This window comes from Eptatretus burgeri, chromosome 4 (assembly GCF_056783735.1).
Source record: "Eptatretus burgeri isolate ZD-2024b chromosome 4, Ebu_testis_v1, whole genome shotgun sequence".
NCBI classification, from domain to species: Eukaryota; Metazoa; Chordata; class Myxini; order Myxiniformes; family Myxinidae; genus Eptatretus; species Eptatretus burgeri.
The window spans coordinates 13,764,261-13,791,231 of record NC_140964.1 but is presented as its reverse complement, the minus strand read 5'-3'; the positions used below and the strand labels follow the sequence as shown (position 1 = coordinate 13,791,231).

General features: G+C 45.8%; 2 protein-coding genes across 2 annotated transcripts in view; both read right to left on the bottom strand.

Annotated features, from left to right (window-relative positions):
• LOC147027501 (triple functional domain protein-like) overlaps positions 1 to 26,971 on the bottom strand; it is a gene marked incomplete at its 3' end in the record, with an annotated part of 489,834 nt that overhangs the window by 147,121 nt on the left and 315,742 nt on the right. The gene's annotated exons all lie outside the window — the stretch shown is intronic.
• Positions 2,711 to 9,687, bottom strand: LOC147027502 (kalirin-like). The gene is made up of 3 exons (XM_085876971.1): positions 5,395 to 9,687; positions 4,828 to 4,949; positions 2,711 to 3,821 (listed from the first exon to the last, which is right to left on the bottom strand). Exons 1-3 carry the CDS (start codon positions 5,592 to 5,594, stop codon positions 3,649 to 3,651), a joined length of 495 nt encoding a protein of 164 aa, XP_085733097.1. The 5' UTR covers positions 5,595 to 9,687; the 3' UTR covers positions 2,711 to 3,648.

The window sequence follows — 26,971 nt, the reverse complement described above, 5'->3', positions numbered from 1 at the left end:
CGAAGAGACCTGGTACCAAAGGAATTAAGTCTCCGTCTCAGATCCATGGTCAGAGTCCAAGTCTCGCACCCATAGAGCAAGACTGGAAGTACCAAGGACCTGAAGACTCGGACTTTCGTCCTCCCGCACAGGTACCGGCAGCGCCACACCCCATGATCCAGTGAATCCATGACTCCCCAGGCCCGACCCAGACGTCTATTGACCTCTGACTCGCAGCCAGCAGAGACATGAATATCACTGCCAAGGTAAGTGAATTTATCCACGACCTCAACATCCTCACCACAAACAGACACAGACAGGACAGCAGCATCCAAGATGTCACCGAAAGCCTGGATCTTAGTTTTGACCCAAGAAACCCGTAATCCCAACGGCTCCGACTCCTCATTCAGCACCTCGAGGGCCCCCAAGAGGATGTCTAAAGTCTCCGCAAAGATGACTGCATCATCTGCAAAGTCAAGGTCTGAGATCTTGACATTCCCAAATGACGCACCGCAACTTGATCTCTCCGACATCTTCCCTAGAATCCAGTCCATACAAGTGCTGAAAAGTGTGGGGGCAAGTACACATCCCTGACGAACTCCAGTAACAACTGGAAATAAGTCAGAGATGGTACCACCAAACTTCACAGCACTCTCAGTACCAGAGTAGAGTTCAGACATCAGATCGATCAGTTTTGGTGGCACCCCACGAAGACCAAGAATCCTCCAGAGGACATCCCGATTCACTGAATCGAACGCTTTGCAGAGATCAACATAGGCTGCAAGCAGCCCCTGCCGAAACTCTCGTCTGCGTTCGGTGAGGACACGAAGTGCAAGGATACGGTCAATCGTTGACCTCTTTGGTGTAAAGCCTGACTGCTCTGGACGCTGGTGCTCAAGCAGATGGTGGCGAATCCTATCAAGAATTATCCGAGCAAAGACCTTGCCCGGCACTGAGAGCAGCGTCACCCCTCGGTAGTTGTTGCAGTCTTGGCGATCACCCTTCCCTTTCCAGAGCGGGACAACAAGGCCCCTCTTCCAGTCAGTTGGGATGATGCCTGTGTTCCAGGCAGAGCACAAAACTGCATGCAACGACACGAGTGCAGCATTTCCACCAGCCTTGAGAAGTTCAGCATGGATGCCACAGATCCCTGGAGCTTTGCCCCGTTTCAACTGGTTCACCGCAGCCCGTGTTTCCACAAGTGTAGGTGGACCACAGTTGATTCGAGGGTCAGCAACAGGGATTGTAACACCCTTGACATCCAACTCGACAGTTGGGGGATCAGCCTGGTACAACCGCTCAAAGTAACCGGCCCAGCGGGCCTTCACTTCAGACTCCTCTGTCAAGAGCCTACCACTCTCTGCTCGAACTGTAGTGCTCCGAGGGATGGGCTTGGATGAACGTAATGCGCGAATTCCCCTGTAAGTGGGATGAGAATCACCTGTCCACAGGTGATGCTCTACCCCCTCACAGATTCCTCGCACATAGGCCTCCTTGTCCACCCTCAGTGCACGTACAGTTTTACGCCTCAGCTCCCTGAACAGCTCAGCTCTGCCATTCAGCCTGGCCCTGCGACTCTGGTCAATGGTATCCAGTGTCCCTTGAGAGACAAAATTCTTCTTTGCCCTGCGTTGAGCTCCAAGGCATCCACTGGCAACATCAAGGACGGTGGTCTTGAAGGCGCTCCACAACTATTCAGGACCCCCCAAAGCACCCAGACCCCCCCCCAAGTGTCCACTCAGCCTGTTCGCAAACTCCTCAGCTACTCTCTCATCCCTGAGCTTGGCCAACATCCAGCCTCGGCTGGGATGGTACCATTCTCCAGGATTTAAGGTGCAGCTTTAGAGTTGCGACAACAAGCCTGTGGTCAGTATTGAGGAACTGAGCACTCCGGTGGACCCTGCAGTTCTGGATCATCCTCCAACGACCGTCAATGAGGACATGGTCAATCTCCTTTGCCACACCGCCAGCGTTGGAATACCAAGTCCAGCGATGAGCTTGTGGGCGCTGAAACCATGAACCAGCCACCCTAAGTCCATGACTTCTTGCAAAGTCAAGGAACTTAGTGCTATTCTTGTTCATAGTTCCTGACCCATGGGGACCAACACACACCTCATAACCGTCCCTATCAGTTCCAGTCGATGCAATGAAATCCCACAAGACTAGAAGTGTATCTCGTCTGGGGCACTGATCAACCACAGACTCGAGTGTGGCATAGAATGCATCCTTCATGGTGAGATCACTCGCCTCAGTCGGAGCATAAACAGAGACCAGGGAAATGACACCTAAGGAGTGACGAATCCTTAATCTCATAATACGCTCGTTGACCGGTGTTACCTCAATTATCATTGGGGTCAGCTTATTGGACACAGCTACAGCAACTCCTTGGGTATGGTAACCATCAGAGCGACCAGACCAATAGTAGGTGTAACCACCCACCATTATCTCGCCGCAATCCGGTCTCCGAACCTCAGAGAGAGCTGCAATCCCGATGTCCAAACGCTTGAGCTCAGATGATAACAGAGACAGGTGATCATCCTCTCTTAGGGATAGGACATTCCAGGCACCCACCCGAAGGGACCGCCTCAGGTTAACCCAAGGAGACCACCGTCTGGTGGACGACACCTCCAGACGGCGGTCTCCAAAGACTCCAAAGTGACCAGTCTTTGCCATAAAAGCTTGAGCTCTTTCAAAGTTGTCATTGGCCTCTTGGTGGCCTCCCTGATCAGTCTCCTTGCTTGGTCATCCAGTTTGGAGGGACGGCCTGATCTAGTTAGGGTCTTGGTGGTACCTTACACCTTCAACTTCTTAATGATTGTCTTGACTGTGCTCCAAGGGATATTAAAGGCCTTTGGAATATTTTTCTACCCATCCCCTGATCTGTGCCTTTCCACAACTTTATCCCGGAGGTCTTTTGAAAGCTCCTTGGTACTCATGGTTAAGTCTTTCCTGTGAAATGCACTACCCAGCAGAGGAAACCTTCAGGAACAGCTGATTATATTTTGAAATCATCAGAATCACCACAGTTTAACACAGGTGGAGGCCAATTAACTTGGTGTGTGATTTTGAATGTGATTGGTTACACCTGAGCTAATTTACAATTGCTATTTACCAGGTGGACACTTATCCAACCAAGATATTCTATTTTTTTTATATTAAATTAATTTTCTGGAATTTGTAGAATTTTGTTTCTCACTTGGAAGTTGTGGGTTACGATGTGTAAATAATTGTGTAAAAAGTCTGATTTGATGCAATTTAATTCCAGGATATAAGGCAACAAAAGGTGAATAATTTGAAAGGGGTGTAGACTTTCTCGAGTCACTGTATATAATACATCTCTCAGTTATGGTTCCTCATTATTTGTGCATCTCATTTGTGTCTTTCCATAATTAGTTCCTTTTCTGCACCTGTTGTACTTTATTTCCACCTGTGAATATATAGTGGCAACATGTATTTTTCCTCTCCTTCAAATGATGAGTTGCAGCCTACTGATCTGATTTCCGTACGAGTTACTCAACAATACACATTTGACATTCCCTATCATGGTAATAGTCTGACACCTTGAATCCCAAACACGAGGTTGAAATACAAGAAACAAAGGATGGCAATCGAGACTGATGCACAAGTCTCATGTGAATATTTTACAACAATTTGCAGTGATTTCAATTTTCAATGGCAACAGTGTGCTGGGGTCAACTTTCCAAGCTTACCTTCTTCATGGTACTCCACAGTGTAGCTGGAGATGGGACAGTTCCCTGTGATCACTGGTGTGTACCAGCGGAGCAACACTGAGGTGCTGCTCCTATTCTGTGCTACCGGACGGCCGGGGGCTCCTGGCACACCTGCTCGCCACACCCAATAGCAAAAATAACTATGCCATGTTGTGGAGGAAAGCAAATCAACAAGTTAAAGTGAAACAAAATCAATTTTCAACAACCAAATTGCTTGATCTCATCATTATTTACATCATGTTCTACCAAGAAAAACAATTGGACCATTCAGCAATGAATGCACCTTCATTGATTTTACCCATTCCTCGGTCTATGATTGGGGGTTTAACATCACCAGTATGTTTAAAAGCTAGATATGAAACGACAAACACATAAGTCATGTCACCTGTTACAAAGTCAATTGGAACACAAGACATACGGTTTATTTGACATTTTGAAGTCTGATACGCCACCTTATTTGACATGTCCAAGTACTTTGTCTCTGATATACTAACAAAACTGGACATTCTTAGAACTTACAAGAAGGCGATTTGTGTTTGAGAGTGTGCAAGTATATGATTTAATGTCAACAAAATAAAGATTGCAAAAGTCATATCAATAAATTCCGTAATTTACTGCCATTTTACTGCCGTTTATGCAATGTCGATTACACCAGCCTAACACGTGCATTAGTTATTTGTGCCTGTTGTTTGTGTCCTTTGTAACATTCTTAAAAACAGTGAGTTTCCTGGTTTGAATGATTTTCAATTTGTTTGACTGCCGGACAGGCATAAAGAGTAAAGATATGATCTCACTCCTCTCTGTGCATGTGCAATCGAGACAAATTCAGAGACAAGGTACTGCTAAACTACAGGTTCGTTTTCCAATTCGTGTTCAGATTATTGTTGAAAATATAACGTTCCATTGAAATTAAGTTGTTCCTCGATCATAAACTGACGTTTTTAGATGGACGGACAGAGACGCAGACAGGCATGAACCAATTGCTTAACCCTGATATTTGTTTCGTGTGCATGGGGGAACAACTGTTTGACTTGGATACGGAAAAGCTCAGGCCACAGAAACCACTGAATGTACTCACCAGGTAATCAAGAACAAATAAATGCGAGTATGCACACACCTTGCACACGCAGCGTGGCCGATGAGGTTGTCGACCCTATCTCGTTCATTGCTGTGCACGTGTATATACCACCATCTTGTGGAGTCACGTTGTATAGTTTCAGCACGACCTCACCGGAGTCGCTGGAAGGAAAAGACATTCACGGAATGATACTTGTGTGGGTCGGAAAGATATCCATCAGGCAAATAATTCCTGGGCATACAGCAGCAACTAGATGAAGAAGTGAGCACAACAACAGCAGAGTCCTCTGGTTTTCAAGGGCTCAGAATGGTATCTTTCATAGAAACCGATTCATTTTGGAATTGGATCTCACCAAAGGTATTTATTTTTTAAAGGGTAGGAAAAAAGGTAAAATGTGAGAATAAACTGAGAAGTGTGAAGGAGTAGGAGATGAAGAAGAAGCAGTGGCGACTGTGTCAGCGGAGTGAGGAATAAATACATGGGAAGCAAATCAGGTAAAGATAGTTTCTGTCTCCTGGGTTTAGTTCACAATACAAATGATCCACAAAGTATTAAGCTGAAACAGGACCACCAATTAAACCCTGGCACAGTGTTGGTTACATTCACCTGTACATCGATGAATACTTGCTGCCATTAGATAGACATTGATGACTCGGGCCACGCCAGGTAATGGTTGCTCGAGGGCGTACACACACCTTGCAACGCAAAGTAGCCATCTCACCCACAGCACAGCTTGCATCTTGCACTGGGTGCAAAAATTCTGGTGCCACTGTACCCATGAGCACTTCATCAGCATATAGTAACATGTTGCAGCATGAAAGTTTTTCATTATTTCAATCACAAACATCACAATGTAACTTTTCACAATAGGACAGAACAATCGTGACCAAAATGCTACAAGGGTGGAACATAACAGATGATATAATATACTAACACACAACACACAACACACAACACACACACACACACACACACACACACACACACACACACACACACACACACACACACACACACACACACACACACACACACACACACACACACACACACATTACCTGAAACAAGAAAGAGACCATTTCAGACAATGATAATGCTTCAGTCATGACTCAGAGACTTTCTCAGGTCCAAATTCTATCCCTGGTAAGTAGCTTATGTATTTCTTACCTCCAAAACCGAAGGTGAAGGAGGTTATGTTTTCACCCCTTTCTCTGTGTTTGTTTGTCTGCTTATTTGTTTTTGTTGTTTGTTTGTTTGTTTGTGTACAGGATATCTCAAAAAGTTGTGGACGGATCCGGATGAAATTTTGTGGACAAGTTGAATATGTGACAAGGACGAACATTAGGTTTTGGTTGAAGATCCGGATCCGGATCCAGCTACTAGAATTTAAAAAAGTGATTATTCACCGTTGAGAGATGGGGTTAAACCGATATATAGCACGATATCTCAAAAAGTTGTGGACGGATGACAAAACTAGGTGGATGAGTTGGTTCGGTGACAAGAACAAGCCATTTAGATTTTGGTGAAGGCCCAGATCCAGATCCGTCCTATCAGTGGGATACAAAACGTAAATTGTTCAGCGTGGCGAAGGTATGTGCTCCACTGAGTACCGTTCTAGTTCCCTTTGTAACAATCTTCCAGTTACATGCCAATGTGAGGAATGAGAAGAGCATTGAATCTGAAGCATGTCTGACATGCTCGATTTTTGCTCTTTTGAATGGATGCTGATACAAAATATTAGGCATGACGAAATGTCCCAATTTGGCTAAAATAAATTCATGGGCTCTCGAGAAAAGAGCAGAAGTGAAAGAAAAATTAAAATACTCGAACTAGCAGCGTTAAATAACAAGAAAAAGGGTTACATTCTGCATCAACTTAATTTTAAATGGTGGACGAATGGAAAACATATTATCATACTCTGGCATTTGAAAAGCGTCTGCTTATTTTTCTGTTTCTTTAACTTCTATGCACTCCTGAACTGCTGGCCAAAATATGGAGAAAACTTGTGGTTGTGCTTGGGGTGTGCAATGGAAGCTTTTATGGGGGTAAAACAAAAATCCTACTCCCAGAAGTTAGAACTGCCATGCCAAACATATTTTAATCACAACATTTTGCTGCCAAAAGTGAGCACAACAAAAGTAGGGATGCTGAGTGTGAAAAAAATTGTGAAGATTTACTTGACAAAAAAAACAACTCTTACTCTCGGAGGATTCAACTGCCATGCAATCTTGTTTTACCATTAGGAGAAATGTTTGTTTGTTTGTTTAACTTCTATGCACTCCTAAAACTGCTGAATGTAATGAGTTGAAACCTGGTGGTTGTACTCAGGGTGTTGGTTTTAGGCAGTAAAAAATGTAATGTCTCTGGCACAAGATAAGCTAGATGGGCATGTGAGTTGTTTTCCACTAATTTTAGCATATCTAATATTACTTTTTATATTCTTTCAGATGCATCGCATGCCCACGATACTGCAAAGTGGGGAATAATCAAGTGTATATCTAATATTACTTTTTATACTGTTTCAGCTGCATCGCTTCCCCAGATACAACGAAATGGCAAAAAAATCAAGTGTATATCTAATATTACTTTTGTACTGTTTCAGATGCATCGCATGCCCATCTGATGAAAATCGCCGACTTGTGAAGTGACTGAAATAATGGATAATAGAAGAGAGAGTGAAGAGTTACCAGACAAGACATTAAATGAATACGAGTGCATTTTACTCTGTGGTAAGCGATGTACCGCAGATGATCGTTTGGAAAACATTACACCTGAGAAGTGGGAATCCATCTGGGAAAAATCTTTGCAATGGAAAGACCTTGATAAGTTTCAACATATACATGAAAATGTGGATTGGGAGAAGGGACCAAAGGGTCACGCAAGAGACCAAAGGGTCTCTCGAACCGAAAAACGCAAACATAAATCCGAGGAACGTCTTGAAAGAGATGAAGCATCAGATCAACAAGACCCTTCCCCAGAGGCCAGTGCACTTAAAAGGCCCCGCTCCAGTATGGTTGTCCTTCACGATAAGACTCTATGTGTGTGGTGCATGAAAGGGGCATACAATAGCAGTGATCGTGACAAGCAGATTTTACTCCAATCAACAGTAGATGCCTGGACTAAATTCAAGTTACATACTGTCTGTCTGGAAGATGAGGTCATGAGATTGAGACTTGACACTCTGATTGCATCCATCCCAGATCGTCAAACAGCATTTGGTTTGGAAATCCGCTACCACCGTGTGTGCTGGCGCAAATATATAAGTGACCACAAGCCCCTTTCAAATGAAAGCACTCAATATCTGCAGCGTGTAAACCTCCGAGAGGCCCAAGACAACGATAACTTCAAGAGTGACACACTGACCGGTGCTGGCCAGTCACACCGCACTAATGTCATGTTTGTGCAGCCAGAATCATTTGATACAGAACTTCCTTCCGAGAATCACGAGGATAGACCAGTTCCCGGTGCCAACTTTGCATCAAACCTCTCAACAACTCTCAAAGAGCTCGGAAGTGAAATGCAAAAAGTCAACCCATACAAGACAGCGAAGCGTGGGGAACGAACCACCTCCCAGGAAGCCACCAGCTGATCAAAGTACTCCTCCTCCGGACACATCGGTGCAAAGAATTGGTGGTGTGATCCATGCATTGGCCAGGGCGCAAGATGCCCGAACGAGACCTAAGCCAGAAGAACAGACTGTGCCTGGGTTTTCAGGGTTTCACGCCAGCATGTCAAATGCAGATGAGAAGAGTCGAGCAATATACCACATGACCTATCTCAACCCACCCAGTAAGACAATTCTCATTGATGTGATGTGTAAGCTTGCAAAATCATTCGAAGAAAAAAATATGCCTTTTGCAATAATTGTTGGTGATCATCCTGTCTGCGTGCTCATGCTGGAGTTGAAAAGTCACCCCTCACCGATCGGCCATGGATGGCATCTTGTAAATGGCCTATGTATGCCTGTCCGTTCAACCCAGCCCCCACTTCCCCCATCCATACCACTACCTACAAATCCGCAGGCAGAGAACAACAGTGATGATAGCAGTGAAAGTGAGGACAGTGATTCTGATAGTGGCTCATACAGTGAATCATGTAGTGACAGTGACGTGGCAGATTAGTATGTACAATTAGTATGTAGTTTGGAATGAGTAAGTGCCATGCAAACATTAGCGAAAAAAAAAACTCATTCGTACTTCCAGTGCATCTCATTCATGTTTTTCAAGATGGCGAACAGTGGCCATCTTGGATGTAGAGGTCAGAATGAATCCTAAACTCTACAATAACCATTCCAGTGGATTTGTAATGCCATAATTAGTGAAAAATGACACCTCATTCGTCCTTGTAGCTCATCTGATGCCAGAGATATGACATTTCATGTTTTTCAAGATGGCGTTGCGTGGCCATCTTGGATTGTGAGGTCAGAATGATCCCTAAACTCTACAATAATCATTCCAGTGGATTTGTAATGCCAGATTTAGTGAAAAATGACACCTCATTCATCCTTGTAGCTCATCTGATGCCAGAGATATGACATTTCATGTTTTTCAAGATGGCGTTGGTGGCCATTTTGAATATTGGGCTCCAGCAGAGTTGGCCGTCATTTTTCAGAGGGGCATAGGAGCTAATTTTCCTTTAAAATGGTTCAGGTTGTCAAATCCATTGAGAGAAAAAGGGAGGAACAAAATGGTCACAGATTCCAAGCAAATGACCCTACTAAACATTCAACTGAAATTAAGTTGTTCTTCGATCATAAACGTTGTAGACAGACAGAGACAGAAGCGAAGCAATTGCTTAACCACAATTTTTGCTTTGCATGTGTGGGACAACAATAATAAACCGGCATAGACATCGTAAAAGTGGGGAAATTACAGACAGGTTCTTTGCTGGTAATCTTGATAAACAAACAAACAAATAAATTAATAAAAAGTGTCATACCTTCATAAATGTAGTTTGGGTTGAGAAGCTGCAAAACAACAAAGGAGGCATGAATAAACACAAAATATTGAATTGTGATACATTCAGGGTTTAAAAAAAAAAACATAGAAAACACTTTGACAAACTGGAGAACAATTCAAGATCAAATCTCAATTAATTTTTTGCATCTTAAATATTTCTGATCCAACAAGCAATACAAATTGTGTGAAGCTCTGGTTATACGAAAACAGACAAATAAAATGAATCAAGTCAAATATCCATGTCTTCTGACGAGGTGGCGGAAAGACGTAAGAAAAAGATGGAAAATAGAAAATCCTCAGATTTGAAGTTCTTTTATAACACTTAGACTATTTTTGATGCAACATACTCGACTCAGCATCATTTCTATTCGATCTAAAACCATAAATCCTTTTTGCTTTTGTGTTCATTATCGCTTTGCCTTTGTCATATTATGTTTACATATAACCAATTGGTTTATGAGAGCAGTGTTGCTCATGTGTGTGACCAGTGTAGTCCAGGTTTGTTGGTTTTTTTCCTGTCTTTTATTAGCTCCACCAACAAAGATGGACGGAGGTTATGTTTTTACACCTGTCAGTCTGTATTTTTATATTTTTACGTCCGTCTGTCTCTGAACAGGATATCTCAAAAAGTTGTGCATGGATTCAGACGAAATTTAGTGATGAGGTTGGGTGTGCGACAAGGACAAAATTATTCCATTTTGGTGACGATCCGGATACGATAATTTTTAAAGTGATTTTTCATCATTGAGTGATTTGGCTAAAAATGATATACAACACAGTGTCTCAAAAAGTTATGGACGGATTCGAACAAAACTTGCTGGACAGGTTTGGTGAGTCACAAGAACGAATCAATTCGATATTGTTGTAGATCTAAATCCGGACACGAGAATTTTTTTCACCATTGAGAGATTGGGCCAAAAACTATATGTTGCATGATATTTCAAAAAGTTGTGGACGAGTAATGACAAAACGAGGTGGACGAGTTAGTTAGGTAACAAGAACAAGCGGATTCGATTTTGGTTCAGGTCCGCATCCAGATCTGTTCTATCAGTTGGATACAAAACGTAAACTGTTCAGCCCGGCGGAGGTATGTGCTTTCCCGAGTGCTGTTTGAGTTGGACCATTCCTCGTGCAGCAGGCGAAAGGGTTTTGCAATCACTTCTCTCTGTGTGTGTCTGTCTGTCTGTCTCGTCTGTGTCTGTCCGGGCCGTAACTTTTTATCATTTGAGCTTTTGTCATCAAATTCTCAACAAAGCTTGATTAGGAGAACATAGAGAAGTCAAATTTATAATTTGGTTAAAAGGTCAAAGGTCAAAGGTCAATCTCACATAAAATCATCAATTTTCATCCAATTGACCTGAAATTTTAAGAATTTGCAAATTGGGTCACTGAATTGGTTGACCACTCAAAAGCTCGAAGTCGATTGTTTTTTTTTTTAAGTTCAAAAGGTCAAAGGTCTTCAAGGTTGCATAAAGTCAATTTTCATCCGATTGACGTGAAATTTGAACAGGGTTTGCTCATTGGGTCACTGAATTGGTTCACCAATAAAGTGCTCGAAGCTGATTGTTTTGAGGTGAAAAGGGTTGTCTTTTCAGATGCTTTCTAGTTTTATTTGTGGTGCTTCTAAATTTACAAACTTTAAACAAGGATCACCAATGAGTATGTGCTGCCATGCAGTATTAGGCCAACAGAGAAAAGGATTAATTTGCCACTGCCAAAGTGAAAGTATAAAAGCGAGAACTCAACAAGTCAGAAGCAAGCGTCAAACTAGAGATGGTATAAACAGGAACAAATAGAATGCAAAAAAAGATACTGTGTAGATAAAAAAAGTTGAATAAAGTAATTAATGGCAGTAACACAAAAGCATGAACTTCTTTTGCAATTCTTGAGTCGATACATGGGGATTCACCTCGCAAGGAGTCACAGCTCGGAAGAAGAGTGAGAAAAGATTGGATTATGGAGAAACTCGAAGGCAATTCAGCACAAACATCTCAATCCCAGTGTAACCTTTAGTTCCGAAAGTCTCCCAAAAAGGTATGGCAGTTGCATTGTCCTGAACTGAACAGCACAATCCAAGAAAATTCCATACCCAAATTAAAAAATAAAATGAAAAAGGTGCACACCTGGCAAAGCCTCGTTTGATATTCTTATTGGGATGCCATCTAAGGTGTCGCAGAGAATGTCTATACTCATCAGCAATGTCATGTTTGTATATCCTCATTGTTCAAGTTAGTGCATTCGTGGAGCATGTCACATTAGCTTTGGTTTAGTTTAGGGCCTATTAGTGTTAGGCTTTGCCTTTTTCATAATGTGCATAACGTGGTTGTACGTTCATCCTCCATAGTGGAAAAATGAGAGATTTCTCTGGACCTTCAGAGATTGAGCATATGCAGTGGCTTTTGTGGTTAATTTGCTCTTTAAACAGTGGTTAATCTCAGCGAAACTTATCAATGAAAACAGAAATCTAAACAAGTAGAGCTGCATTTGTAGGACATCGCCCCCATGCCAAAATAAATAAATAACAAATCCTCCAGCGTACGACATTGCCGGAACGCCTTTGGTGCCCGGCGATGCTGCAGTGTAGCACATGGAGATGGAATTGGGAGGAAGCAGTGCACTTCTGAGGTGAATGTGTACAAATGATACTTTCTCGCCATGCAGCACATAGAGACAAAATTAGGAAAGAGCGGTATACAATAACTGATTAATTGGATTAGTTGCACAATTAAAATAAATAAATAATAATCGTAAAATAATGAATTTCTTAATCAATTGGCTGACAGCACACCAAAACCACCGTTTCATCTGAATCTATAACTTTTTGAAAATTAAGTAATTCATAGAAAAATGAATCACAAATTAATTAATTGATTAATCACTCAATAAAAAATTCCCTTTATAGCCAAATCACTTGTTCACTGTTGTGTCCGAATATCAGCTTCCAAGCTGAAAAGGTAACTGAGATATTGCCCATATGAGAAAGAAAATAAATAAGGAATGAATAAATCGATAATAATTAAGTAAATAATCAATTAATTGATTAATCCAAAAATAAACAAGCTCGAATGAGCTAAGATCCTCGTCCCCTTCATGATGACGTCATAAAAACTAATATGACGTCATTGTGATGTATCAGGTTTGCGATAAATTATCTGTGCTAATGCCCGGCTTGATTTCCGCAAACAAAATTCAAAAAGCTTGCCAAGTTTCGGAGATAATGGTTGAGGCGATTTCCATTAGCGGAAATATTATGATGTTAACTTTTTTTCAAGGAAGAAATTCCAAAATCGGAGATGGTTACTGCCTGCGCCTGGGCTTTCTGCATATACATGGAAAGTTTCACAAAGATCCGATGAAAACTCTGGGTTGTGAAACAAAAAATGTCAAAAAATAGGAATGACGTCATAAAAATTGATATGACGTCATAGTGATATATCATATGTGTGGTAATTTATCTCTGCTCATGCCCTGTTCGATTCCCGCAAACAGAATTCAAAAAGCTTTCCCAGTTTCGGAGATAATTTTTTGTCGATTTCCATTAGCGGCGATATTATGACGTTAACTTTTTTCAAGGAAGAATTTCCAAAATCGGAGATGGTTACTGCCTGCGCCTGGGCTTTCTGCATATACATGGCAAGTTTCACAAAGATCCGATGAAAACTCTGGGTTGTGAAACAAAAAATGTCAAAAAATAGGAATGACGTCATAAAAATTGATATGACGTCATAGTGATGTATCATATGTGTGGTAATTCATCTCTGCTAATGCCCTGTTCGATTCCCGCAAACAGAATTCAAAAAGCTTTCCCAGTTTCGGAGATAATTTTTTGTCGATTTCCATAAGTGGAGAGAGTTTGACGTCATAACTTTTTTTCGAGGAGGATTTTTCAAAATCGGAGATAGTTACTGTCTGCGCAGGGTATTTTTACATATATACGCCGTTTCAGGAAATTTCGATGAAAACTGTGGGCTGTGAAACAAAAAAGTCCACAAGAACAACAACGTGAGTAAAGCCCCTGTCACACCTCGACGATTCAGCCAGCGTATGGCAACGTATCAAAATTGATCTAAAACGCTGGCGTACGCTGAACTATTGATGTTTTTTTCAGTTTTTGGCGTATATTAACGAGTTGGACGTATGCATAACATATTAGTAACGTACACAGAACGTTTCGATAACTTATAGATAACTTATACCAACGAATGCTTAGCGTGTTGTCAGCGTTCACAACTTATGCCCAATGATAGTCGAACTTAAGCATAGCGCGTGGCAGAGTATCGTCGACGATCACGTGGCGTAGCCTCTTAAAAGGCTTCCTCTCGACGATTAAAATCATAACCACACGAGACATCGAAGTGTCAACATCACCGTCATGCCGAAGAAAAAAAAAAAAAACCATGGAGTCTGGAACACTGACGGGTCGCTCCTGTGTGAACCCCATTTTTATATACCATTTCCCCTAAACCCTGCCAATACACCATTATACGGTAGCTGTAAGTTAGAAACACGTTCAGTAAGTTCTGTGGTCATCCGGAAGACGTCAAATACATCTACTTACATCAATATGCGTTGCAGATACGTTACACATAGGTTCAAAGCACGTTACTCATAGGTTAGAAATAAGTTTTGGGTATGCTAGACATTACCTCGACGTATTTCGACTTATGAGTAACTTTCAAGTAACGTGTGTCGACGTGTGTCAACAATCGCATAACGTGCCTACAACTTATGGCCAGCGTATGCGGAACGTGTGAGTCATTCGCTGGCATACGTCGAAAAATTTTGAGCATGCACAAAATTTGTCGAGGAGCTCAGCGTACTACGACGTATGCCAGCGTGCTTCAGCGTACTTCAGCATGCTCTTAACGTATACAAAACTTACCCATAATGTATTCGAAGTGTGCCAGCGTATTCGCCAAATTTTTCATACGTCGGCATACGCTGGCTTAAACGTCAAGGTGTGACAGCCCCTTAAGACTTCGAGATCCTCCACCAGGATCTAAAAACAACGTTTTTGCCAAAGCACATCTTCACTTTTGTACATAAATTTCAGCTTCCTCGCACAAAGGATGGCTGAGATATCGCCCAGACAAACAAGAAAACAAGAAAGCAAGAAAATGAAAAATCACTCATAGAGTGACACTTGGGGAAATGGAATGGCACTCAGAAGAACACATACCTCCACCAGGCTGAACAGTTTAGATTTTGTACCCCACTGATAGGTCGGATCTGAATCCGGACCAGAACCAAAATCGAATCGGCTTGTTCTTGTCACCGAACCAACTCTTTCACCTCATTTTGTCATAAGTCACCCACAACTTTTAGAGATACTGTATCATGCTAATCATAGTTTTTGGCCCCATCTCTCAATGGTGAAGAATCATTTTAAAAATTCTCGGATGCAGATTCGAATCTTCACCAAAATTGAATAAAATTATTCCTTTTTACACACCCAACTGGTCAACAACGTTTGTGCGGAATCCGTCCATAACTTTTTGAGATATTGCAATATGTGTGTATATATATATGTATATATATATATATATATATATATATATATATATATATATATATATATATATATATATATATATATATATATATATATATATATATATATATATATATATATATATATAGTTACGGCTGTGGAAATTCGCAGAAGACCATATAGGTTCTTAGTTAGTTATGCCGATAAGTCCGTGTTCAGTTAGATTTCCCCACTGTTGTTTCAAATGAATGTTGGGGGCACCGTGTCAATAAGTAAAACTGTTAAGTGGCTGTACATAAATTGCTTATAGTCGGTTGTAGTGCTTTCGCCTTATTTGCTTCCATACCTGCATGATTGACTATATATGTGGATTTAAATAAATGTGTTTGTGTGAATGTTTCCCGTTCGTCGTGTTTTCTTTTCCCCCATTGGAACGCCATATTACAGCTCGGAATGTTAGTTGAGTTTCAAATACCCGTTAAATAGAATCTGATCCGGTGAGGTCGGGCGATAATACCCGCTTGGTTATCACTGCAGAACGGATTCGAACTGCCTGGGTGGTTCGTGTCCCAGCCGACCTGCGCCGAGGTACGGTCTGCCGGTTAGTTATCCGCACGGGTACTTAGGTATATCGAGATTCGGCGATTGACCCTATCCTGCGTGGTTAGAAAATTGGCTAGGCCGTGGTGGGGTTGAAGACCCACCCATGACAGGGTTCCAGCATTGGTCCGGAAGGTCACGACTGAATTGTCTGTCCGGTGGGCGAGCTGCAACTATTAGTGGAAAGCGGTAGTTCGCACGTCGGCGGGTGCGAATTCGTAACACTGGTGTCAGGGGTGGGATACAAACTCTCCCGCCTTCACACCAAACCAAATTAACGGAAACGGATCAAGGGTGTGCGAGGTGACCCTCCAGTTCGATCAAATTACGGGCATTTAAAAATTATTTCCGAGAAGCAAGATGGCGTTCCAAGGCGAATGGGAGCACGGGGATATGGATGTAGAAATGGTAGAATCCATGGCTCAGGATGAAATCCCCGAGCAGGACATTAATGTGAAGGAGCAGTTCCCCCCACAAATGGACCCAGAGCCTGAAATGGGCGCGGCGGCCACGGGCTTTGACACCCCCCCTCCCCTCCTCCGCCAAATCCTTCTCCAGCCTGTGGTGTATGGGCATAGGGCGCTGAGGGGGCATCGAGTATTTGTGATAATAGTCACGTGCTTAGGCATGCATATATCTGTACGCGCCCGCGAGAGGCTCAGAGTAATGTACATCCGGGCACGCAATAAACAGAGTTACGACTACGCTCGCACTCGCTCCGTGCCTCACTGCACCCCGGACATTACAGTTGGCGACGAGGATGGGATTGGATCACCGCTCATGGCGGAGTGCATGTTTTCGTTGGCAATGACTTTGAGTTGTTTCCGGAGCAATTGGATTGCAAGGTGCACACAGCGCCAGGAAAATCATCGCAGCTCGCGCCGTACGAGTTCGATCACCTGGCAAGGAGCCCAGGGGAGCGCATCGCGAGTTTCGCCGCGCGGGTGAGACATCTCGCCGTCGCCTGCAAATTCACGTCGAGTGAACGGCAGGCCAGGCTCAAAGATCGTTTTATTGCTGGATTGCAAGACTCGGACATGGTTTCGGCGATACTACGGCTGAAGTACGAGGACATTACGTTCAATTCAGCAGTCGCAACGGCATCGGCCGTCGAACAGACGCTGAGAGATGTCCAAGCCATTGCCGGCCAGAGCCTCACAGATGGTCCGGAGGTCCACGTGGCGTGTGACAACCCCGATCACCCGGGCAAGATCTCCAACCTGTGAGAGGCAACCCCGACGACCCGGGGCAAGACCTGCAACCTATACGAGGGTTTGTACATGACGTACACTTTTGCATCCCGGGGCAAGACCTGCGACCTATACGAGGTTTTGTGCATGACGTACGCTTTTACGGAGCAGGTCCGGCAGCCGATGATGAGCCTGTTTTCAATTGGTCCGATGGGAACAAGACCATTGACAGTGGAGATCGAGGTGAACAAGACACCGATCGTTTTTAAAATTGATACCGGGGCCGCGGTGTCGATCATGGGCGAACAGACCGCTCGTAGACTTCACGGTCTTCATCTTATCAGGTCGACCCTCACGCTGTACACGTACACCAGCTAAGCGATTATGCCACTTGGAGTGACAGATGTATCTGTGACCAAGCGAGGTCAAAGCGCCGTGCTCTCGCTGTTTGTGGTACGAGGGGAGGAGCCGGCGCTCCAGGGCTGAGACTGGCTGACGAGCCTCAGGCTGGACTGGACGGCGCCAGCCATTCACCTTGGGCGACCCGTGCCAAGCCGATTTGAGGATCAGTCGGAGGAGGTTTTTCAAAAGCATCAAGATATGTTTTGCAACGAGCCTGTACAACTGAGCACGTGAGGGCAAAGCTTTTGAGGAAGGAGGAGGCAGGGGTCGCGCGGAGGCAGAGTTGGTGTCTGTTCCTTGCTTCCGACAACTACGATATACAGTTCCGGAGCAACGGGGGGCATGCCGACTGCGATGGTCTCTTGCGCTTCGCCTGCGCGGAGGGTCCAGCTTCATCTGAATCAGCTGACCAGGTTGATGTGTTTGCACTGAGCCAGGTCCAGGGCGGGCCGGTCACCGCCAAGCAGGTCGCGGTGGAGTCGGCGCATGATACAGTACTTGCCCGTGTCATTCAGGCGATTCCAACGGGAGATTGGAGCAGAGTTCTCTCACGTGTCGTTAAGGCGATTTCAACGGGGGATTGGAGCGAGCTGCCTTCGACGGTGGGAGTGGCTCATGATCCGGCGCGCGCTCGTTTCGTGCAGGCGATCTTTCAGTATGTGATCGCCTCGAGCGCGATCTGCATCGTCTCTGCGCCTTCGGCCGTTCATTCCACAACCGAGTTGTGGTTGTTCACAAGGTTGTTGTGGTGGCAGGGGTTGGGGAGAGACATTGAACGAGTGGTTAAGCATTGCGCTGCTGGGCAGGCAAATGCCGATAAGCCGCTCGTGAGCGGAATGTGTTTGATTGTGATCGGTGCGTTCTCTGGGTGGCCGGAGCATGTGGTTTGGCGGGGTGCTTCGACGGGCATTGCTATGCAGGGGCTGCGGCCGATCATTGATAATAAAAGCATACCCGAGAGATTGGGTTCTGGCAACGATCCGCCGTTCCTCACAGATGTGTGTAATGATCTTGTGCATCGCGGCGGTGTTCAACACCTTAAACGGTTTATTGAATTGTTGTGCCATCCTGACACAAACGAGCAGGCAGAATCGTTTGTTAAAATGTTGTGCCATCCTGCCACAAACGAGCAGGCAGGATCGTTGGTTGAGATGTGGAAACGTGCTTGGCGTACAGGGAAGTTTACATTTGCGCCAACAGTATTAATGTGTTTTCGTTACCGTGTGGAAATGTGAGACGTTCAACCACCGATGAACCTTCAAAGGTAATGGAGCCAGCAAATCGCCTGGTTCGGATTGTTGGCGGGGAGCCGAGGAAGATTCGCTGTTCAGCATCACCCCCACCCCTGATATCGTCAAGGCCAGACGTACTGGCGCCCTTGGGGCTATAGGTCATGTGGAGGTGGGTCGGTTCGTTCAGTTTCGTTGTGCAGATCACCAATCTAAATGAAATTCACCCTGTACATTCATGAGAACACACCATTGAAATTCCTACTTGTTTCCATATGCACAAGTTGACACACCGACAGTTATTACCATTTGAAATTACCGCGGTGAAGTGGGCGTGGCATGCTTGTAATCACGGAGGAAACGACCAGGAAACAACAAATCAAGATGGCGGCGCCCATGGCTGTCGTGTGATTGAGTGATTTTTGGTCTTTCAACAACCAAATATGTGTTGTTACACACTTGGGCGGGGAGGAAGATGAAAAAGTGACGCAATTCACGGATAAGAGCTGGCTTAAGGTATGTTAGTGTGCGAAGGCTTGGTGCGACGCGGCAGATAGTGAAACTATCAACAAATGCCATTTGCTGGCTGATCAAATTATGAAACTGCTGCCAATGACTGATCCTCCTGCGGATGCCGGCCGTCACCGGTTCTGCTATGTGTCGTTTTGTAACAAGGATCATATAAAACGTACTGAAGCCAGGAAAAGGAAATCAGAAGCCAGCATGACTGCAGTTTCTGCTCGAGCCAGTGAGGTGGTGGGCGGACTCGAAGAAGAGGGGCACTCGGACCACAAAATATGTAGAAAATCCCTCAGATTCTCTGCAGAAAGGGTGGCTGGCAAATAATCTTGTGTACTGCCAAGAATTTGTGTGATATGCCAGAAAAAAAAATTCATCCGTGTCAAAGGAAAATCTCAACGTGATCAGTTGTCCCTGGCAGAAACACAGGATGGAGGAAAGCTGAGGGAAACTGCTGAGCAGAGGAGAGATGAACGTGATGTGAGAATAATGACAACTATAAAGGATAAAGACTGTGTGGCGCTGGCAGTTTGTTATCACCATAAATGTTATTATGAGTATGTGAATGACACAAACCACAGACATAGTGTAAGTAAACTCCAAACTCAGAAAGTGAACGATGACTCAACATTTGACATTTTCTGTGATAAAGTCATCCAGGTAAGACTCATTGATGGAAAGCAATCTATACATATGAAGAAGTTGTGTGAGATGTTCAATGACCTACTCAGAGTATGCGAAGGTCAGGATAAGGCCAACCACCAGGCAAGAAGACTGAAGAAAAGACTGCAGGAACGGTACCCAGACATGATTTTCTGTCGTCCACCAAAAATGTCTGAGAGCGAAGTGGTGTACATGAAGGACATTGATGTTGGTTCCATTGCTCAGGCTGCTGTTGTAGACAGCAGCTCTACAGCAGAAATAGAGTCAATTACAAAGGATGAAGCCAGCCAGGGTCCACAGCAGGGTGAATCAGACCTCAATTTACATGTTCTATACTCGGGAGCACTCATGGTGAGGGATGACCTGAACAAACACCAAAGTGTGGACATTACATGGCCCAACTTGAAAATGGTGGAGCTTGCACTCGAGCTTATACGGGCAACTCGTACTTCGAACTGGCTGAAACAGCTTGCGATCACGAGAGCGTCAATGCCCTGGTACTTTGTGTACGATCACCTAAACTATGCAAGGTACTTGCCCATTTACTGGCTGGAAATGGCCGGGCCAGAGCACTCCCACCCAGACACCTATCAAGCGCTCATGGATGGCAAATTGACTGCCCAATGGCATACTCGTTATGGATTTAGTAGTGTTTCGTGTGATCAGATCATAGAGCAGACTTTAAATAGGGACAGCAAGACCAGTGGAGGCATCATTGGTTATACTCAGAAAAGCACAGCTGTGAAGAAGTGGATCCTGTTCCAACCAGTACGTGCGGAAATCGCAAGGAAATGTGAGTCCATGGCGGGTATCCACAACGAGCCCCGAACGAGAAAGGATTTGGATGTGTCGAGCTCGAAGAAGAATGAAGCAGTGGTGGTAAAAGTGATGGACACAGTACTTCAAATGATTAACCCTTTCTCCGGCGCTCACTTTGAACTCGTCAATATTACTTCAGGTGTCATCGCACCGACAGCCACTTCCACGGACTTGATGAACGTGTATGTCAAGGGAGAGAATGCAATTCATGCGTGATCGGCTTCTCTCGGGTGAGGTCCCATTCTTCAGTCCGATTTCAAAGGCCAAATTGGCAACTTTCTTGAAGGCACGAGGCAAGTCGGCGACTCCCCACCAGCAGACGCCGAAGGTTGAAATTGCGAATGAACGTCGTCTTTTCACACGACTGCTGTTGATTGGCGAGTCAAGCAATGTAACACTCCACTATCTGCTCGCATACCCACTGGCGAACATATCTTTCCCGCTGGCATCCGGTGATGGTTCGATTGCTAAGACGGACAAAGCCAAACTCCGCAACCATATACTGAAACTGTGGCCCAATTGCCGTGTGGACGCTCGGCCTATCCAAGATGCAACAATTGTGGATGTAAATGGCCGTTATTCAGGCGATAAAGGCTGGTTCACTGCATAACACTTTCGGCAAACTGGAAGAGATAGTGCTGAACATCGTAGTGGCCAAAGCACGACATAATCAATCTTCGAGACTGGACGTGGTGTTTGATACTTACCCAAGTATCAGCATCAAGTGCCTGGAGCATGCCAGACGAGCGGGCAGGGCGGGCGATCTTCAGGAACGAACCATCTACGGACGTGATCAAGCCCTTCCAAAACAGTGGGCCAATTATCTCCTGAGCGGAGCCAACAAGGAGGCGTCGATAGAGTTCTTCGTCGAATCGTGGACGAGAAACATCTCTCCATCAAAACTGGGTGACATGCTGTCGTACGTCAGTCATGCCGGCAAATGTGAGAAAATCAAGGCGTCGAATGGTGTCATGACTGCGTCGTCAGTACCTGAAATTGAATGTGACCATGACGAAGCTGACATGAAGCTCCTCCTACTGGCGCTCACGTGGGACAGAATGAAGAGTCGGTGCGCTTCGAGAGTTTCGACACCGATGTGTTTGTGTTGGCATTGGCTCACTCGAAGTCGATTCGGGCGAGAAATTTCCATCTGGTCACAGGAAGTCCCAAGGACATTATCGTCGTTGACATTAATGCCCTGGAAAGTTCTGTCTGCAATTCGTTGATAGGTTTGCACAATTTCACGGGAAGTGATACCCACCAGTGCATTCCATGGGAAGGGCAAAACAAGGCCATTCAACTCTATGATGAAGGGTCCCCATCTCATCACCTGTTTTGGGAGCATTGGTCGAGAATTCACGCGAGATCAGAATATCATTCACGACCTGGAACAATTCGTCTGCGCCATGTACAATCAGCCGACCATGAAGGCTGTGGATGAGGCTCGCCACAAGCTATTCTGCAGCCAGTCGCAGGGAGAAAAGAAGTTGCCGCCTACAAGCGACGCTCTGATGCTGCATTGCAAAAGAGTGAACTATCAGTCTGCGATCCACCACCGCGTGACTGAGAGGTTTATAGAAGCCCCTTCTCCTACATTTCACGGATGGATGAAACGCAATGGAGCACTGATTGTTCACTGGCTGAACAAACCACCAGCGCCGAAGGAACTGTTAGAGGCGACGAAATGTAATTGCAAGAAGACGAAATGCGAGACCAACCAGTGTTCTTGCCGGTCAAAAAGACTGTCCTGCGCAGAGTGCTGTGGGGGTCAAAACTGCGCCAACGATGAACAGACCTGTCCAGAAATGGAACTTATGGATGATGAAAGCAGAACTGACGAGGATTCCGACGACGAACTGTGAATGTGGGTGTCACACTGCTTTTGCTGTGGTAATCTACTACCCAGTAGTATTCAGATTGGTTAGCATGTAATAGTGGACTTGAGTTTGTAATAACTGCAGTCAAGAGCCCAATTTAGCAACTGCTTCAGAGCAAGAAATACTGGAGTTCGAAAACAGTAATCTTCTTGTGGCGGTTCTACTTTTCATCAGGCTGATTCGCGCAGTGTCTTTGTCTTTGATTTAATCCGTAATAGCCAATGTATCTGTCTTTAATAGGCGCTGTAACTGTCTTTAATAGTCGATGTAACTACCTTTAATAGCCAGTGTGGCTGCTTTTTAAGCAAAAAGTTGCCTTGGTCAACTCGAAGGCCTGTCTGGTCGGTCCAGACGTTTTCGGTCGGTAAAAATATGTAACTGCTTCGGTTTACGACCTTTAATTATAAACATCTTTAATAACAGTGAATATGGCTCTGTATAAACATATTTTATCATTTTAAGACCTCACAAGAGTTTTCTTTGACGTACATATCAGTCTCTCCTTGATTCTTCATTTCTGTGTCCAAATTGTGCATTAATGTTCGGTGTATCTTTAATTGCCAAAAATGACCAATTGTGTCACATCCTCGACGTGGAAACAAGTGGATTTGGACTCAGCGTCTAAAATTCTTTAAGTATGCTAAATTTCATCCAGATTGGTGATCTGCACAACGAAAATCATTTTCTGAAGGTAATAGCGAGTACCTCCACATGGTGTACTCGTGAACTCGGGTGTTTACCTGATTCGGTCCTGTCCGAGGGAGACGAGAAAGCTTGTCGACCCGGGACGTTTGATGGTGCAGGGGGAGGTTTGCCTGGGGTGTCACCTCGACCTAGCCAGAAGGTGTGTAAGCATGGGCCGTCTGATGGCGCTGTCCGCCCAGGGCGGATCAAGCGACATGGTACTTTGGGGGATTTTCGATGATTAGTGTCCTTTTTCTCCAGTTGCTTTTTGTGTACTCGTGCCAATGCTTTTGCTATGTGCCATTTTGTCACGAGTTGCTTTTTGTGTCATCGTGTCAATTATTTTTGATTTGTATCATGTTGCCATTTTATTTTCATACTTTTTTGAGGGAGGAGTGTGGTGTATGGGCATAGGGTGCTGAGGGGGCGTGGAGTATTTGTGATAATAGTCACGTGCTTAGGCATTCATATATCTGTATGCGCCCACGAGAGGCTCAGAGTAATGTACATCCGGGCACGCAATAAAGTTACGACTACGCTCACACTCGCTCCATGCCTCACTGCACCCCGGACATTACACAGCCCCCAGCGAAACCGCGACCGACAATGGCGGATCGACCCGGCGAGAGTCATCGGACATCAACCAACTGATACAGATGATCACGCAAGCGATGGGAAAAAAAAAATGGATGCAAATGCGTGCAGGATGGAAAATAAGATGGATGCAAACACAAAGGAAATGAAAACAAACGCGTGCAGAATGAAAAACAAAATGAATGTGAATATGCAACAAATGGGGAAGGAAATAAAGGGAATAAAGGAAGAATTGAAGGAAGAAATAAAAAAAACAACATGGAGGCAAATACGCAAACACTGCAGGTTGAGATGCTGCGCGTGGGGTGATGCCTGCAGGCGGGCATAATGGCGGCGCCACGTGTTGGAGCGAACGAACTGAGGGGGAGGGTGGACTGTGTCGGCCCCGCGGTGGAGGACAAATTAATTCGGGAGACGCGTTGGGCGAGACTCGAGCAGGTGTCAAAGGAAGTGACGGTGACACAGAGGGAAAAAGGAAATGTGGTGACTGAGACGTGTACGAGACACTTGGAGACGAGAGAGATAATAAAGGAAATAAAATGCACAGAGACTCAGGAGATAGAAAAAGTAGAGGAGAGACTACACAATAAAGACGGGGTGAAAGACAAGCACACACACATGGAGTTAGTGGAGGACGATGAGGGGGAGCTCGGGGAATATGTCGTAACCCGGTGCAAGCAGCCGGATAGCCTCCTTCAGGAACGGAGGGAGCCGCTATGCTCCCTTGAAGCTGATCTCGACCAGGTGGCTCCGGTCAAGCTTTGCGAGGTAGAGGGAGCGAGTGCTGTGGACGGGTGCACACGGAGCTTGGCGGGTTCGGAGACCCCGGAACCCATTGTGGTGGCATAAATCCCTGTTGTGAATGCCTCGGTGTGTGTGTTCACGAGTGTGGCGAAATGTGTGCTGAGACACGCGCATGGCGTGGGTGAAAGGTTGTGTGTAAAGGAAACGGCGTGTGTGAGTAATAGGGTGTGCGTGGTTGCGAGTGAGCCGAGGTGCGTGCCTCCCAGCACGCCGTGTGTGGATGAGGCACCGTGTGTGAAAGGAACCACGTGTGCGAGTGAATGGAACCATGTGTGCGAGTGAAAGGGCATGCGTGAGTGAACGGCCGTGTGCGAGAGAGACCGTGTGTGTGAGGTCGCTGTATGCGAGGGAGATGGCGGTCGGCATGCGCGAACACGTAACCGCGTGCCCGAGTGTGAATGCCATCTCGAGGTGTGTGAGCCTTGTGGCACGTGGGAGTTTGTACGTGAGAGTGCGACAACGACGGTGCCTGACAGTGGACAAAGGCCGAGTCGCGGCCGTCGCTGTTTTGGGGACCGTGACGGGTTTGCACGGCAGCGCGTGCGGGGTCCGTGCTGTGCAACGCACGAGGCCGCCACGTGCGCGCCTGCGGGAGTGAAACCCGGTCCGTAAACGCACGCAGTGGATTTGCCGATCCCGCAGACGGACAGAAGGTAGGCTGGATGTGGATTTGGACCAGATGGGTTCTCCACGCGAGCATGTGTGAAGCTCCGACGGGCAGAGCACATGTGTTCGTGTGGGGAACCCCTCAAAACGCGAGGCTTGTTTTTTTTATGCGTAGGGTGACGTCATAGCAGCACATAGGGTTGGAATCCGGCAGGAGGGAAGTCCCTGACAGATGGTACCGTCCGAGAAGGGATGAGGTGCGTCAAGCGCGAACAGCTGCCATGATGTCACGGGAAAAAGAGCGCAGGTTGCGAGTTGCCGCGCTGGTGCATGCATTAACAAAAAAGAAAAAAGCAAGCCTCGCTTTGGGTGAACAGGATTCCCGGGCAAGGGGTGGAAGACCCCCCCTGCCTGGGCACAGGATGCAACTAGTTAGGGGGAAGGGTTAGTTTAGTTAGACCAGCTCCATGGGACAGGGATAAGTCCTCATGGGGCCCGTGGAATGGATTAGGTTGAGGGATTCAGTTTAGATTTAGGAGGGAGATGGGAAATAATATTTGGAGACACGGACAGACTGTGAATGTGCAGTGCGGACGACGGGACGTAGCTTAGCTATGTAGTGTTAAATGGAACGTGCGATAGTGTAAGGGACGACCAGGGAGCACGAGGTCATTAGGGGATGCAGATAGAAGAATGGCAGTGATCAGCGATGTTTGAGAAGAGTTGAAATGGAAAATCTACTTGATGAGTGAGTGAGGCCAGCGGGCCTGAGTGAATGGAGTGAATGTGGAATGCATGGTGTGATGAGTGATTGGGGGGGAGGAGTGATTCCCGCCCAAGGGACTCCAGGGTCAGAGTAAAGTGAGTTAGTGGGTAAGTCAAATTGACAAAATGGAGGTCGTTTTGCTGTTGGTGGGGAAGTAGGCCCGAAACCCATTTGGAGGGGTGCAGGAGCCCTGTTGATGGGTTGGGAGCGTGGCTGCGAATGGTGAGTATCGCTGAGTGGGTACCCCGGGCACCGGGCTAGTCGGCCGCGGTAGGCCAAGGGCCCATGGGGGGCAGGGATAGCGTAGTGGGCACGGGTGGCCCGCATGATGTGGGGCCCGTGGCGCCAAATGCCACGGGGGCAGTGTACTGGGCACGGGCGACCCTCAGAAAGGGACCCGGGGTGCCAACACGCCACGTGGGCATCGAGGGGGAGTCGCCAGAGAGGGCACTCCCCATCTTTAGGGAGCTGGTAGGCTCAGAGACAGTTTAGTGCCCGGGGGTGCCATAGTTGGAGAATCGGCAGAGGGTAGTTCCTGCCAAGGGAGCCACGTGTCCCAGCCACGAAACCGTGCAAGGGCACGAGGGAAATTGGAGGGCGAGGCCCGAAATTGTGAGGACACCAACACAGGCGACGGGAATCTGGGTTGATAGAACCAATAGATTAAGCGAGAGGCGCTTTTGGAAAGCCCGGGGTAGTTAACAGGTAAATGGTTAGGGTAGATTAGGAAGTGTACCCCTCCGCACCATCCATCCCTTCGCTCTCGTTGTGGGCCGCTGGACCCACCTTGGGTTAGTAGATCGCTGAGATCTGAGGAGGCCATTCTGAGGCTTGGATTGGGCCTCGACACAGGACGCTGGCTCTCCCTTATTCCCCTTCGGGAAGGGAACGTAGGGGTTGGGAGTAGGCGAGGATGACTATAGGTTAGCCTGACAGAGACAAGAAAGGGGGTTAGGGAGACAATTTATAGAGGGGGAAATA